Genomic DNA, 15,120 nt, shown 5'->3' with positions numbered 1-15,120 from the left:
AGCTTGCTGAGCGAATGGTGATTTCCCAACGTAGAACACTGGCTCTAGTCCTGCGTCCATCATTCGCCAGCTGTGTGAGCCTGGGCAAGTCCCTGCCCCTTGCTAAGCCTCCGTTTCTTCTCCTGTTAAACGCAAGTAACATTCTCTTTTCCTCTCTATCTCACAACGTGGCTCTGGCCAGCTAAGTGCCTATTTCGGGTCATGATAGACCCTAGGGGTTTTGTTGTTCAGGCACGTCCGATTCTTCTTAAATCCATCTTCGAATCGATACCATGGATTGGTTTTAAGGCAGAAACGTGGTAAGGGCCAAGCAATCGGGGTTAAGTGACTCTCCTAGTCACACAGCTCAAAAGTGGCTGAGGCCAGATTTGAACCCAGTCCGTAGGCCCAGCCCTCTCTCTATCCACTGAGCCACTTGGATACCCCAGTCTTTTCTGATGCTTCATGACCCATTGCAGTTTTCTTGGCAAAGTTTGGTTTACCATTTCCTTTTCTGGCTCATCTGACAGATGAGGAAACTGAGGCCCAAAGAGGAGAAGCGTTTCACTCAAGGTCACACAGTAAATAGCAGAACAAGGATGTGAACTCATCTCCTCACTTTTAAGCCCACTTCTTTCCACTCTGCCTCTAGTACCACCTCCCTGTGGCACTCTTAGGTGGGCCAAGTGCTCTTCTGCCAGAATCTTGTGAGGGGCGTAGTAGAGGGAATGCTACCTCCGGGGAAAGATAAGGAGTTGGAAGTTGAGGATGTCTTGAGTCCTGGGGCAGGACCCAGGCAGGGTTGTACATGGGCACACGGGGGACACACACGCTGTCGAAAGAACCTTCCTTGGACTAGAGCCGAAGCCGGGTGACCACCTGATGGACAGAGTGGGTAGGCTCCGATCAGGCTAGATGGCAACCCTGTGATTGTGAGGCGCTTAGCACCGCTCCCGCATGTGAGCCCAGATGGGAACCTAAAGCTTCCTGACTCCAACGGCAGCGGGAGAGGAACTCAAGGACGGAATTGTAGCACAGGCCTCAGAGCCTCCCGAGGCCCAGCCGCTCTGGCGTGCCTTTCTCCCATGTACCCCCTGCAGCTTAGCCTTCCTACGACTTGTGCTTCAAATGCCCATTTTCAGCTGTGCTCTCTGAGATCTCTCCTTGAAGACACAGCCATCTTCTGCCTCTCTTTGTATCCCCGGGCCCTCGCACATAGTAGGCACTTCAGAAATGTTGATTGATTGATTGGAGGTCAGAATTCAGGGGTCTGCAGGGCTGGGGTGCTAGCTGATAGCAAATGAGGCTTCTCACTTGGGGCCACTAGACCTGGCTCTTCAAAATGAATTCTGGTGATGAGGAATTTGGGGAACCTGGTAACTGCTTGAGGATAAAAACTTGGGGTTAGGTCATTCCCATTGATAAAGTCCTTCTGTTATAGGAGATCGGTGACAGAGAGAAAAAGTGACAGAGACAGAGAGACAGCGAAACAGAGACAGAGAGACAGCGAAACAGAGACAGAGAGACAGCGAAACAGAGACAGAGAGACAGAGAGAGAAACAGAGAAACAGAGACAGAGAGAGAAACAGAGAAACAGAGACAGAGAGACAGAGAAACAGAGACAGAGAGACAGAGAAACAGAGAGAGAAACAGAGAGAGAGAGAGAGAGAGAAACAGAGAGAGAGAGAGAGAGAGAAACAGAGACAGAGAGACAGAGAAACAGAGAGAGAAACAGAGAGAGAGAGACAGAGAAACAGAGACAGAGAGACAGTGAAACAGAGACAGAGAGAGAGAGAAACAGAGACAGACAGAGACAGAGAGACAGAGAGAGAGACAGAGAAACAGAGACAGAGACAGACGGAGAAACAGATAGAGAGACAGACAGAAACAGGATTAGCAAGGGCCTCCTTGGTTGAAGTAGTGGGCTGAGTGTCTCTGACACTGACACCAACACTGAATGTTGGGCCATTATTGTGTACGTGGCTCCCTGGTTTATGCAGGGGCTAATGTTAGAGTTGCGGAGGGGAGTGGGATGACTATGCAAATGCTCACTGTCTGTATTTATTATTTCTTCCAGTACAATGGTTCTCGTCCCAGGGAAGAATGGGAAATGTGGCACCCGACCCTGATTGCGGAAGCTCTCTTTGCAATCTCCAACATTTTAAGTTCCTTGCGGCTCATATCCCTGTTCACAGCCAACTCCCACCTGGGACCTTTGCAGATCTCCTTGGGGCGCATGTTGCTTGACATCCTCAAATTCCTCTTTATCTATTGCCTGGTCCTACTGGCTTTTGCCAATGGATTGAACCAGCTTTACTTTTATTATGAGACCAGAGCCTCCGACGAACCCGACAACTGCAAGGGGATCCGCTGTGAGAAGCAAAACAACGCCTTCTCCACGTAAGAGCTCCAGGCCCCCAGCCCTGCCCTTTCCCTTTCTCGTCCTCTTTCCTCAGCCTTTTCCTCTCAAGATGATTCCTGGCCAGCCATAATTCTAGCTATCAGAAACTCCAGAAAGGGGACAGGACAAGAGGGGGTGTGGCTAAGGAACAGACAACCTATTGGATAGAGTGAGACAAAGCCCAAAAACAGAATTTTCCAGACAATAACAAGGAAATGATCTCTCTCCTCCTCCCTCCATCCCTCTCCCTCTTCTCTCATCCTCTTTCTCTCTTCTTTGTCTCTCTTTTCTCCCTGTCTCTCTCTTTTGCTTTCTGTCTCTTTGTCTGCTTTTCTTTCTCCCTCTGTCTTCCCTCTCCCCTCCCCCTTTCTCTTCCCCCTTCCCCCCCCTCCATCTGTCTGTCTGTCTTTCTGTCTATTTGTCTCTCTTAAACTCTGCTGGAGAGCTGGATATAGACAGTGTTGGTTGCTTTCCTTTGTCTTTGAAGGGAATGAATGGACTGCTGAGGTCTGGATTATTTCTCTGACTCAGAAAGGCGGCCCACTGAGTGAAACTGCAGCCAAGGCCAGCCTGTTTCTTTGAGCAGGTTTCTAGCAGAGCCAACTTCTCCATTCAGAGTTTAATTGTAGATGAAATGGAGCCATCCAAGCCCCATGCCTTTAACCCATAAACAAGGGACGTTATGACCCAGCACTGGCTATACCCAGAGCTCCTAGAAGGGGAAATCAGCTAGTCTCCTTTAGGGGTTAGCTGTGGAAGTCAGGGGAGTAATGGTAGCCAAGAGTGCGCCCTCCCTGAGCCACCCAACCCTCACAGGGCAAGGGAGAAGCAGAGCCCCTGCCACCCAAGCTCACTACTATACCTGACCCATTAGGCCTGGAAACACTCCAAGGAACACTCGGCCCCTCTGCTGTTCCCAGGACCTGGTGTCCAAAGCATCCAAAGGCCCTTCTGCTGGCCAGCCTCTGTTCCCAGGAAGCTCTGCCTTCTCGGGCCCCTCCAGCTGCCCCTTTGTCTCTGGGTACTTCTTTCAGATTCATGCTATTTCGGGCAAATAACAAGGAAAGAATACCAAGTTGAGTGAGCAATAGAGAAAAAAAGCCAAGTCCAAGCAGGACCCCAGCTTCCACACAGACATTGGTCTCACCCTAAGGCCTAGGAGCCAGTGTTTCATGAGCCATCCCAGGGGAGGCAGGGCAGTATGGTAAGACATAGGGGGCCTGGGTTACTCAAGCAAATCAGTCATTCATATTGAATGTCCCCAGGGATCGGGGCTCATGGGATTTAGAGACTTTGGAGAGATCCTTAGGAGGTAGCAGGGAATGGCAAAGAGATGGAAAGCTGGTAGTGATGGTACTCAGTGTGTGACCAGGGCATCACCGGGCCTCAGTTTCCTGATTGTGATGTAAGTTCCTTGAAATCCAGAATTGCTTCCCTTTGTGCCTTTGGGTCCAATGGCCAATCTGCATATGATCCCCAAGCTCTGCACATAGTTAGGGCTTTGCTCACTCATTCTTTTACAGTGACCAGTGCCTAGTAAGCATGTGCTTCTCAAATGCAATTTTGCAAGCCTGGACTACATGATCTGGAGGCCCCTTCCACCTCAAAATCTATGATGTAGTTCAACCCCATCCCTCGACTTCCCCAGAAGGGACAAATTATTCACCTGAGGTCACATGGCACATGAGGTGACCGAGTAACATGCTCGAAGGATGGACAAAAGCAGGACTTCGGACTCCAACCAGTACACCAAGCTCTTTGAATTCAGTTAGGTAGGCTCCAGGCACAGGAACGACCAAGACCAAAATGGAAGGGCCTGGCCTCAAGGAACTTACAGTTTCCTGGGGAGAAAACAAAGAATCCACAGATACGGAACTACAAAATACATGCAAAATAATTGAGTGGAAGACAGCACCCCTAACTGGGGGAATCAATTGGGAATGGCTTCTTGTAGGAGAGAACCACTGAACTGCCCCTTCTCTTTAGCTAGGGTTGCACCATCTTCCTCTGCCATCTTCTGCTTCCCGTTTTAGTTGGGCCCAGTGGTCATCTGGGGAAGTTCCTCTTGGGGATGTGCTGGCCCTGGCACCATCGAGCTAACCCTAGCCTGGACCTTTTAAGCCCATGACAGCTTTAGCTCTAGGAGCCAAGATTATAGACCAGATAAGGCTGCAAGAAAGGAAGCAAAGCTCCCCTTAACCCCCCAGCCTCAGCGTAGCTGCCTTGAGCAAGCAAGCTGATGCTTAGAATCATGGAATCAAAGCTACCTTCATTCCTCCTCACCGTGGCTGTGAGCTCACACCTTTTCTTCCCCGACAAAGTGCTTGGGTGAGGGCTCAAGCTCCAGGAAATGCCATTTATTCCCACCCAGGCTTCACTGGCAAATGGGAGGCTAACCCTGCTGCCTAAGTGCCCTTTGATGCAGCCCATACTTAGGAGGTTTATTCAGTGTCCAAGGGAAGGTTGGCCTAGTGCTTTGTAAGAGCCTTGGTGCTGGTTGCCATTGTATGCCCATCACGTGCCCAGCAGGACAGCTAACCACAATGGGCACCTGTCACACAGGAAATTACAGCTGGAGGCCTGAGAGCAGGAGCTGCCACAGCCCAGCCCCAGGACCCAGTGAGAGGCCCTTTTCCTTGGCTTGGTTGCAGTTAATTAATTTAATTCTTTTTAGGCACAAAAGTTTGAATGTGATTTCCTTCCCCCTCCCATCTTGCATCCCCCTTGGAATTAGATCCTGTCACTGAGCAGTGGCTGCAGAAAAGGCCTTATTTTGGGGAAAAGCAAATAGGGAAAGGTATTATGGTCCTCTGACCCTAGGATGGAGAGCGAGAAGGAACTGCCTTTGGTCCAATCCCTTCCTTTTTACAAAGGAGGACAATGAGACCTGAAGATGGGGAAAGACAGTGGGAGGTCAGGATTTGAATCCAGGTCCTTGACTCCAAACCCACACTTAACTTTGCTGTTGTTTCCTAAAACAACAGGAGCTAACATTCCATAGTATTTCCAGTATGCTAACCCTTGGGGCTGCTTGTTTGCACTGCAGCTTGTAACCAACCGGAGTTTCTCTGAAGTGGGAGGCAGTCTGGCCCTGGCAAGATGTCCTCCGATCCCTGCCTGGCCACATTCAGCAGTGGCAGTGGGACTCCTTACCTCCCCAGGCAGCCTGTCCTACTATTGGACAGCTCTCATTGTTAGGAAGCTTGCCCAATCCCATGGAGGTGACTACTGACCTGGAAGGAAGGCTTTTCCCTGCAGAATGGGAATATTTCTGATGGGACCTGGTGACAGCCCCTGCATTAGTGACCTTTCAACTGACACAAGGACAAAGCCAGTTCAGCCTATCCATTCTCTGCTCACATGCTAGAGCACCCACGTGCGCGCGTGCACACACACACACACACACACACACACACACACACACACACACACAGCCTGTCATTTAAGATCTTCAGGGAAATCATCAATTACCAGAGACCCAAGTTCAAATCTTGCCTCTGTTACTTAGACCTGTATGACCTGGGCATATAATTTCATTCCTCTGGGCCTCAGTTTCAACATTTAGAGAAATAAGGGGGTGGGTAAGGCAGCCTTTAGGGTCCCTTCTAGTTTGAAATCTAGGTTCCTCTGATCATGTCCCCTAGGAGTTCACAGAACCACAGAATTTGAATCTTAAGGAACCTATGGAGTCAGCAGCCAACTGCTCCAACTTATCCACTAAAGAATCCCTGCTAGAATCTTCCTGACTTGAAAAAAAATGGTCATCCTGCCTCTGCCCCAAGCCCCCTGAGGAGTGGAAACCCACAGCCTTTCCAAGAGACCATTCTACTTTGAGACAGTTCTTACTGTTACGAAGTTTGTCCTGATGTCCAGCCTAAATTGGCCTTTTTTCAACTTCTGCCCATTACTTTGGATTCTGCCCTTGTTAGATTTAAAATGGTTGAAGGCCTTAAACTGTAACAGTTAAAAGAGTGATGTTGTAAACTGTAGTGAGTTAAAATGGTGGAAGATATAAATTGTGATAGATATAAGAGAGGGTGAGTAAATTTGACCGCAGAAATATGTTTCACTACAGTGTCTTGGGTTTTAAATCAAATATAAGGTGGTCGCCAGGGAAATATTCCCAATTATTCAAATACCCAAGTCAATTGGGTTTTATAGAGATTTTAATTAATACAAATGTGGAATTAAAGAAAAGAGAGAAAGAGAGAAAAAGGAAATAAGTATGAAGGGCCTTAAGCCAACATGGCCTAGACCTGAGTCTTAAGAAAGAGAGATCAGTCAGTCAGTCTTTTAATACTGACCACAAGGTCTGTCTAAGCAAGGATTCTAGTGACACCAGGCCAGCTCCATCTCAGCTGACACTTCACCAGAGAGAGTTCCAGCCAGAGTCCTCCTTAAAGAGCCTTCCAGCCAGAGACTGTTCCAAAGGGCCTCTCTCCAGAGCCTCCAGAGGGACAGAGTCCCCTCAGAGGAGCTCTAGCGAATTAGAGATTGTCCTCCAAGAGCTTCCCTTCTCCAGAGCCTCTCTCAAGAGATTCTTCCCAAGTGATCCTCATCAGAGATCCTCCAAAAGAATTTTTTTCCAAGAGATTCTGCTTTTTCTTATATAAGGTTTTTTCTCCTATATCACCTCCCCTAAGTCCTTACATCTACCAATCACTGTAGACGTTTTCCAAAGGACTGCCCATCTGAATTCCTGCTAAATAGACTAATCCCCTCAGTAAGTCTGAACCAGAGAAAACACAGCTGAGTCAACTAATCTCATTAAGAGAAAACTTGCCCGACCCTTTTAGGTACCTAGAATCTCATTATATCAATTCTAAAAAACAGGCATGGCTCAAAGAACTTCTTGCCTTATTATAAGCATGGGTCCAAGTACTTTCATTGTTTAGCAAGGAGTTTTCTCCCCTAAAGCAGTCTTAAGTACGGGTAGAGTAGAGGTCCTCCCATTTCTGATGCTGGCAAGTTCTCACATCAAAATGGGGAATGTTTCCCAGTAGGGAATTTGTTCCAATGGAGGATTCCTCAATGTGGAAATTTTTAACATTCACAAGTCTGAGAAATTTCAAGATTTACACCCTTGGGGTCAAGAAAAGCATGTTTCTTCCAAAGTGAGAGCAATAAGGGCAGCTAGAGTACACCACAGTGCACAGGGTGCTGGGCTTGGAGTTGGGAGGACCTGAATCCAAATCCAGCCTCTGACAGTCCCTAGATGTGTGGCCCTGGCAATGAGCAAAGAGCAAATGGAACAGAGGAGGATCGAGGAACAGCAAGCAAAAACACAGACTCCAGTGAATTGGACACAGGCTTTGGAAGAACTCAAAATACAATTCAAAACACAATTAAGAGAGGCTGAAGACAACTGGGAAAAGAACTTAAAAAGCAAAATAAGTCATCTGGAAACAGAAAATAGTCTTGAAAGCCAAAATTAACCAGCTTGAAAATGATACAAAGGAGATGAAAAATCAGAAGAAGGATGACCAAAAACCCAGGGATGAAATTCAGTTGTTAAAAACTACAACAACTAGAAGCAAATGATTTCACAAGGTAGCAGGAAACTATAAAACAAAATCAAAAGAATGAAAAAATTGAGGAAAATATGAAACACCTCATCCACAAAAAGATTTAGAAAACAGGTCCAGGAGAGACAACTTAAGAATCATTGGTCTACCAGAAGACCATGACAAAAGAAAAGGCCTGGACATCATTCTACAGGAAATTATCCAAGAAAACTGCCCCAGTGTTCTAGAGCAAGAGGGAAAAATGGAGATTGAAAGAATCCACAGATCACGCCATGTACTTAATCCTCAATTGGTAACACCCAGGAATGTTATAGCCAAATTCAAGAACTACCAGACCTAGATGTGTGACCCTGGGCTAGTCACTTTACCTCTTGCCTCAGTTTCCTCAACTCAGAATACGAATGATAATAACAGTGCCTACTTCTTAACATCGTTGAGATGATCAAGTGGGCTAATATTTGTCCAGTCCTTAGCACAGCACCTGGCACATAGTAAGAGTTCTATAAATGTTAGCTACCATAGCCATTATTCTTCCATAGTAACGTGTTGCCTTTTAAATCCTGTGGTATAAGTGGCCACTGAGCTGGTGCGATTTAAGAGATGCTCCAGAAGTGAACAAATCTGCTTCCTATGTCTCCCCTTCTACCCTTGCTGGCCGTGGTGGTGGTGGTGAATTTGTGTCTGACACTGGGTGACCCCACTGGGAGTTTCCTTGGCAGAGATCCTGAAAAGATTTGCCATTTCCTTCTCTAGCTCGTTTGACAGATGGGGAAATTGAGGCAAACAGTGAAGTGACTAGTCCAAGGTCACCCAGCTAGGAAGTGTCTGAGACCAGATTTGAATTCATGAAGATAAGTCTTCCTGACTCCAGGCCCAGCCCACTATCCACTTCATCATCTAGTTGTCCCTACTCTACCCTACCTTGTTATCTGGTAGCTAAAATTCACCCAATTGGGCTTGAGTTCTCTGGTTCCAATCAGTGCTCCTGTCATACAGTATCAGCCCTAGGAAGAACCCTTTAAAAGCCAGCTGCTTTTGAAGGCGCTTTATCAGATCCTTCCCTGATAGTCTGGAGGGGACCCAAATGAGACCAGACCACAATGGGAGTCCTGAGTGTAACTGGGTGCTTGACCAGAGAGAAAAGAATCAGGAAGAGTGGACAAAGGTTACCCAGGGGCTGACTGAGCCAGGAACAACTCCCTGTCCCTGAGAGCCTTCCACAAGAGAAATGAGCTGCTTGGGGAGAGGGAAGGGCTCTTCCCCACTGGGAGTCTTCGAGCCGAGGCTGCTGCTTCTAGATCTCAAACTGGGGAAGTGTGGTGCAAAGAGGGTACAGGGGGTTGGCAGCAATGCCAAAAAACCCCACAGAGTGAGCAATGACAGTGCTGGTGATGCCGGCTTATCTCCCAGCTGGCTCAGCTGCAGCTTTCCAGCCTCCTCCAGTGCCCTGCCCTAGATAGAATGTCCCCCACCCAAAAGCAGCCTAGGAGGAAGGAAGGAGCATTGATGATGTTGGGCAGAGGCCAAACCAGAGCACTGGAACTCTAGCTGCCTCGTCCATCCTAATAGTCACAAACACACCAGCAGCCCGGTACCAACGGCCTTTGTTTCCCTCACGCCAAACCCTAAGGGTTGGGGCTTTCCCCCTTCACTTCCACCATTCCTGTGCCTGGACTCACTCCGTCTAGCTCTGTGGCAATCCTCCTATCCATCCTTGTCCTCTTGGGCCACACACCTCTTCCCCGTGAGACCTATGGCAGCCCAAAGCAACTCTTGCTTTCTTACCTCGCACTCAAACAGAGCAGCTTAGAGCTGGCATTACAGTTATTGGCCTATGCCAGAGCCAAAGAGGGGAGGGCATGCCATGCAGGGAGAAAAGAGTGGGCAAAGTCATGGCGGGAGCAATGAAGAGACACCATCTGTGGGAGCAGAGGGCTTGGGGTGAAGCCCTGGAATGACCTGCTCCTCTTCCCCTTGTGTGTGGGGTGAGGATGAGGATTAAAGCTAACATCTCTAAGAGTCAAAGTAGCTCAAGAAAACAGTTAATGATCTTGTCAATCTTTCAGCCAATCAACAAGCATTTATTAATCACCTACTGTGTGCCAAGCACTGCACACTGTTCTTGAGGAACCTGGAGTCTATACAGCAGAAACATCATGAATAAATACAAATATATACCAACTCCCTAGTTGGTGGGAGGGGACCATCAATTGGGTAGGGGCAAAGTGATGGGTAATTTAGAATAACAGAGGGCCACACTCCGAGACACACAATTTATTGGCAAAACAGACAGAATACATGGGTCAATAGACTCCCCAGTCAAGCCAACGACCCTGACTACAAAGTGAAACAGATTCTTATATGTTAGAAACAATTAAGCAAATAAGACCAGTTGATTAAAAGCCACAAGCTAGGATATAAAATTAGGGCTTCCACTTTCCAATTGGACAAAAGAGTGGGGGTTTCCTGAGTTGGGAGCAGGCAAGAGTGAGTTTTGGTAGGGTTGGGAGGTGGGCGAGTCAGTTTGGATTTTAAGGTCTTTTTGCCCAGATTGGGGTGAGAGGAAGTTTCATATAGAGGATCTGGCTTGAACTGCACCTTACAGGAAGAGAAGGGTTCTACTGAGGCAGATGGAGAAAGGGAGGGAGGGAACGTGTTGCAGGCCTGGAGGGTGGCCAGCTCAAAGGGAATGAATGGGCCAGCTTCTCCCCAGCAAGAATATTGTTGGACTGTGCCCCATCTCTTCCCTAAGAGACCTAAGAGAATAGACCACAATGCTTTTTGTCTCCTTCAGGCTTTTTGAGACCCTCCAGTCGCTTTTCTGGTCAGTGTTTGGACTTCTGAATCTCTATGTCACCAATGTCAAAGCAAGACACGAGTTCACTGAATTTGTGGGTGCGACTATGTTCGGGACATACAACGTCATCTCCCTGGTGGTGCTTCTGAACATGCTCATCGCCATGATGAACAATTCCTACCAGCTCATTGCTGTAAGTATGCTGCCCACCACGTGGCCATATGGTGCATCGCTGTTCAGAATCAGTTGTCCTAGCAGTGCCTCTGTTGGAGCCATCTCTGTGGTCAGTGCCTGGTACCAAAGATGCCTACATCCAGCTGCTGAGCCCCGTTGGTGCTTGTAACTGTAACTAGGGTGAGGGCCCTGGAGCTTTCTAGGGGAACATGAAGGGCATGTCCTCCTCTGTCCACCTGGTTGCCAAGGGAGGTATCAGCAGGGAAGAAGCTGCTAGTGATGGCTCTTTTGATCCCTGACACAGGAACCCTGTGGTGCAATGGGAACAATGCTAGATCTGGGATCAGAGGACTTGGGTTGAAATCTTGGCCCAGTTGCTTATTCTCTGAGTGATGGCAGCCAGGTCCAAGCCTTCTTGGCCTCGGTCTCCTCTGCAACATGAGGGAGCTGGACTGGCTCGCCTCTTGTTGTCCCTTGCCCCTGCCCCCAACCATCCCCTCTTCTCAATTCCCATTCTCCCCAGGTTTACAACCTCAGCCTCATTCTCCATGCCTCCCTCTTGCTACCCCACACCTCAGTGTTGCCATGTCTATACTTCCATCCCTCCCTGTCTTTCCACTCACATAGCTGCCTCCCTAGTTCAGACCACTGACCCATCACCAGCAGGACTATTCATAGCCCTGAGCCTCAAGTCTCAAGACTCCCTCCAAATCTACCCACCACTTAGTTGCCAACCTGACTTTCCTAAAACATGTTCTGACCATGTCTCTCTCTGTGTCTCACTCACACACTCAGTAACCTTCCATGGTTCCCTATTACCTTCAGGATCAGATATAAACTCCCCAATTGGCATTTAAAGGTTTTCATAACCCAGCTTCATCCTACCTCTCCATTATTCTCACACTTGAATCCCCTCTGCCTGCATTGTTCAGTCGTTTCCATCATGCTCAACTCTCTGTGACCTCCTTTGGGGGTTTTCTTGGCAAAGATACTGAAGTGGTTTGCCATTACCTTCTCCAGTTCACTTTCCAGATAAGGAAACTGAGGCCAACAGTGTTGAGTGACTTGTCCAGGGTCACCAGAGCCTAAATTCAAACTCAAGAAGATAAGTCTCCCTGATTCTAGGCCCAGCAGTGCCTGGCACTTAGTGAATACTTAACAAATGCATTTGTATTGATTGATTAACAGATGAGCCAGCAGACTCCTGGATTTAGGAAAGATTTCCAAATCAGAATTTATGATGAAGTAACACTTATCTGTAGCTGCCAGGCAGGGACTACTACTGACTGCTGCTGAGACATAGCAGGGGCCCTGTGCCAACTCAGGCTGGCCACAGGGGTCTCTTTTAGCTATATAACAGAAGTCGTAAGAGCCCAGGGAAACAGCAGAGGCCACAGCCCATTACCTGGCCGTGTCTGGGTTCAAATCCCAGCTGTGCTATGGCTGGATCAAAGGGCAGACAGTCTTTTATCACCCTTTGGGCATAGTTCCAAATTGCCCTCCAGAATGGTTGGATCAATTCACAACTCCACCAGCAATGAATTAATGTCCCTACTTTGCCACATCCCCTCCAGCATTCATTACTTTCCTTTGCTGTTATGTTAGCCAATCTGCTAGGTATGAGGTGATACCTCAGAGTTGTTTGGATTTGCATTTCTCTAATTTCTATAATTATAAGAGATTTAGAACACTTCTTCATGTGCTTATTAATAGTTTTGATTTCTTTATCTGAGAACTGCCTATCCATGTCCCTTGCCCACTTATCAATTGGAGAATAGCTTGATTTTTTGTACAATTGGTTTAGCTCTTTATAAATTTGAGTAATTAGACCTTTGTCAGAGGTTTTGTTTCCCTTCATTTTGGTTACATTACATTTGGTTACATTGATTTTGTTTGTACAGAAACTTTTTAATTTGATGTAATCAAAATTGTTTATTTTACATTTTCTGACTCTTTCTATGTGTTGCTTGATTTTAAAGTCTTTCCCTTCCCACAGGTCTGACATGTATACTATTCTGTGTTCACCTAACTTACTTATAGTTTCCTTCTTTATATTCAGGTCATTCACCCACTCTGAGTTTATCTTGGTATAAGATGTGAGATGTTGATCCAAACCTAATCTCTCCCACACTGTCTTCCAGTTTTCCCAGCAGTTTTTGTCAAATAGTGAGTTTTTGTCCCAGAAGCTGGGCTCTTTGGGCTTGTCATAGACTGTCTTGCTGAGGTCACTTACCCCAAGTCTATTCCACTGATCCTCCTTTCTCTCTCTTAGCCAGTACCAAATTGTTTTGATGACCGCTGCTTTATAATATAGTCTGAGATCTGGGACTGCGAGACCCCCTTCCTTTGTATTTTTTTTTCATTATTTCCCTGGATATCCTTGATCCTTTGTTCTTCCAAGTGAACTTTGTTATGGTTTTTTCTAAGTCAGTAAAAAAAATTTTAGAAGTTCAATGGGTATAGCACTAAATAGATAAATAAGTTTGGGTAGGATGGTCATTTTTATATATATTGGCTCGTCCTACCCATGAGCAATCAATGTTCTTCCAATTGTTTAGATCTAGTTTTAATTGTGTGGAGAGTGTTTTGTAGTTGTGTTCTGTAAACCTTAAAATTTCTCAGATTTGTGAATGTTAAAAATTTCCCCATTGGACTGGGAACATTCCCCATTTTGATGTGAAAATTCCTTGATATGGGAGGACCTCTACTCCACCTGTACTTAAGACTGCTTTAGGGGAGAAAACTCCTTGCTAAACAATGAAAGTACTTGGACCCATACTTATAAAGGCAAGGAGTTCTTTGAGCCATGCCTGTTTTTAGAATTGATACAATGGGATGCTAGGTAGCTAAAAAGGTCGGACAGGTTTTCTCTTAATGAGATTAGTCGACTCAGCTGTGTTTTCTCTGGTTCAGACTTACTGAGGGGATTAGTCGACTTAGCAGGAATTCAGATGGGCTGTCTTTTAGGAAACATCTACAGTGATTGGTAGATGGAAGAACTTAGGGGAGGTGACATAGGAAAAAATCTCCATATAAGAAAAGGAATCTCTGGAGCAAGGGATTCCTAGGAGGCTTGGAGATAGGAATCTTAGAGATAAATCCTTGGATATAAATCCTTGGAAATAGATCCTTTTGGAGGAGGCCCTTTGAAGATCTCTTGAGAAGAAGTCCCTTGGGAGGCTGACTCTGGCTGGAACTCCCTCTGGGGAGACTCTGTTCCCCAGACATACTTGCTTAAGGCAAATCTTGTGAGTGATAAAAAACTGACTGATTCTCTCTCTCTTAAGACTCAGATCTAGGCCATGTTGGCTTAAGGCCCTTCATACTTATACCTTTTCTCTCTCTCTCTCTCTTTGATTACTCATTGTATTGTTAATTAAAATCTTTATAAAACCCAATTGACTTGGGTATATTCATAATTGGGAATATATTCCCTGGTGACCACCTTATATTTGATTTAAAAACCAAGACACTGTAGTGAAACATATTTCTGCAGTCAAATTTACTCACCCACTCTTATATCTATCACAATTTATATCTTCCACCATTTTAACTCACTACAGTTTATAACATCAACCATTTTAATTATTACAGTTTAAGCCATATACTATTTTAAATATAACAGTTCATATAGTTCCTATGTTTGTCTCGGGAGATAGATTCCTAAGTATTTTATTTTGTCCAAGGTGATTTTGAATGGGATTTCTCTTTCTAATTCTTGCTGCTGAGCTGTGTTGGAAATATATAGAAATGCTGATGACTTATGCAGGTTTATTTTGTAACCTACAACTTTGCTAAAGTTGTTGATTATTTCGACTAGCTTTTTGGTTGATTCTTTAAGTAGATCATTATATCATCTGCACTGAGCGATAACTTGGTCTCCTCATTGCCTATTTTAATGCCTTCAATTTCTTTTTCTTCTCTAATTGCGACTACTAGTGTTTCTAGTACAATGTTAAATAATAGAGGTGATAATGGGCATCTATGTTTCACTCCTGATCTTTTTTTTTATTTTATACTATTTTATTTGATAATTTCCATGCATTATTCATTAAAGAAAAAGATCATTTTCTTTTCCTCCCTCTCACCCCCCGTAGCTGACTCATGATTCCACTGGGTATCACATGTGTTCTTGATTCGAACCCATTGCTATGTTGTTAATATTTGCATTAGAGTGTTCGTTTAGAGTCTCTCCTCTGTCATGTCCCGTCAGCCATTGTACTCAGGCAGTTGCTTTTCCTCGG

At 46.0% G+C, this 15,120-nt stretch overlaps 1 protein-coding gene across 1 annotated transcript in view; it reads left to right on the top strand.

Annotated features, from left to right (window-relative positions):
• The window catches only part of TRPC5 (transient receptor potential cation channel subfamily C member 5), a 139,519-nt gene that overhangs the window by 82,693 nt on the left and 41,706 nt on the right, over positions 1-15,120 (top strand). The window contains exons 7-8 of the mRNA XM_056809806.1: positions 2,057-2,379; positions 10,700-10,895. Of these exons, the coding sequence (XP_056665784.1) occupies positions 2,057-2,379; positions 10,700-10,895 (519 nt within the window). The remainder of the gene's footprint in view (positions 1-2,056; positions 2,380-10,699; positions 10,896-15,120) is intronic.

The sequence above is a fragment of the Monodelphis domestica genome, chromosome X, assembly GCF_027887165.1.
Source record: "Monodelphis domestica isolate mMonDom1 chromosome X, mMonDom1.pri, whole genome shotgun sequence".
NCBI classification, from domain to species: Eukaryota; Metazoa; Chordata; class Mammalia; order Didelphimorphia; family Didelphidae; genus Monodelphis; species Monodelphis domestica.
The sequence above is the reverse complement of the archived record's forward strand: the minus strand, read 5'-3'. Positions and strand labels throughout refer to the sequence as shown.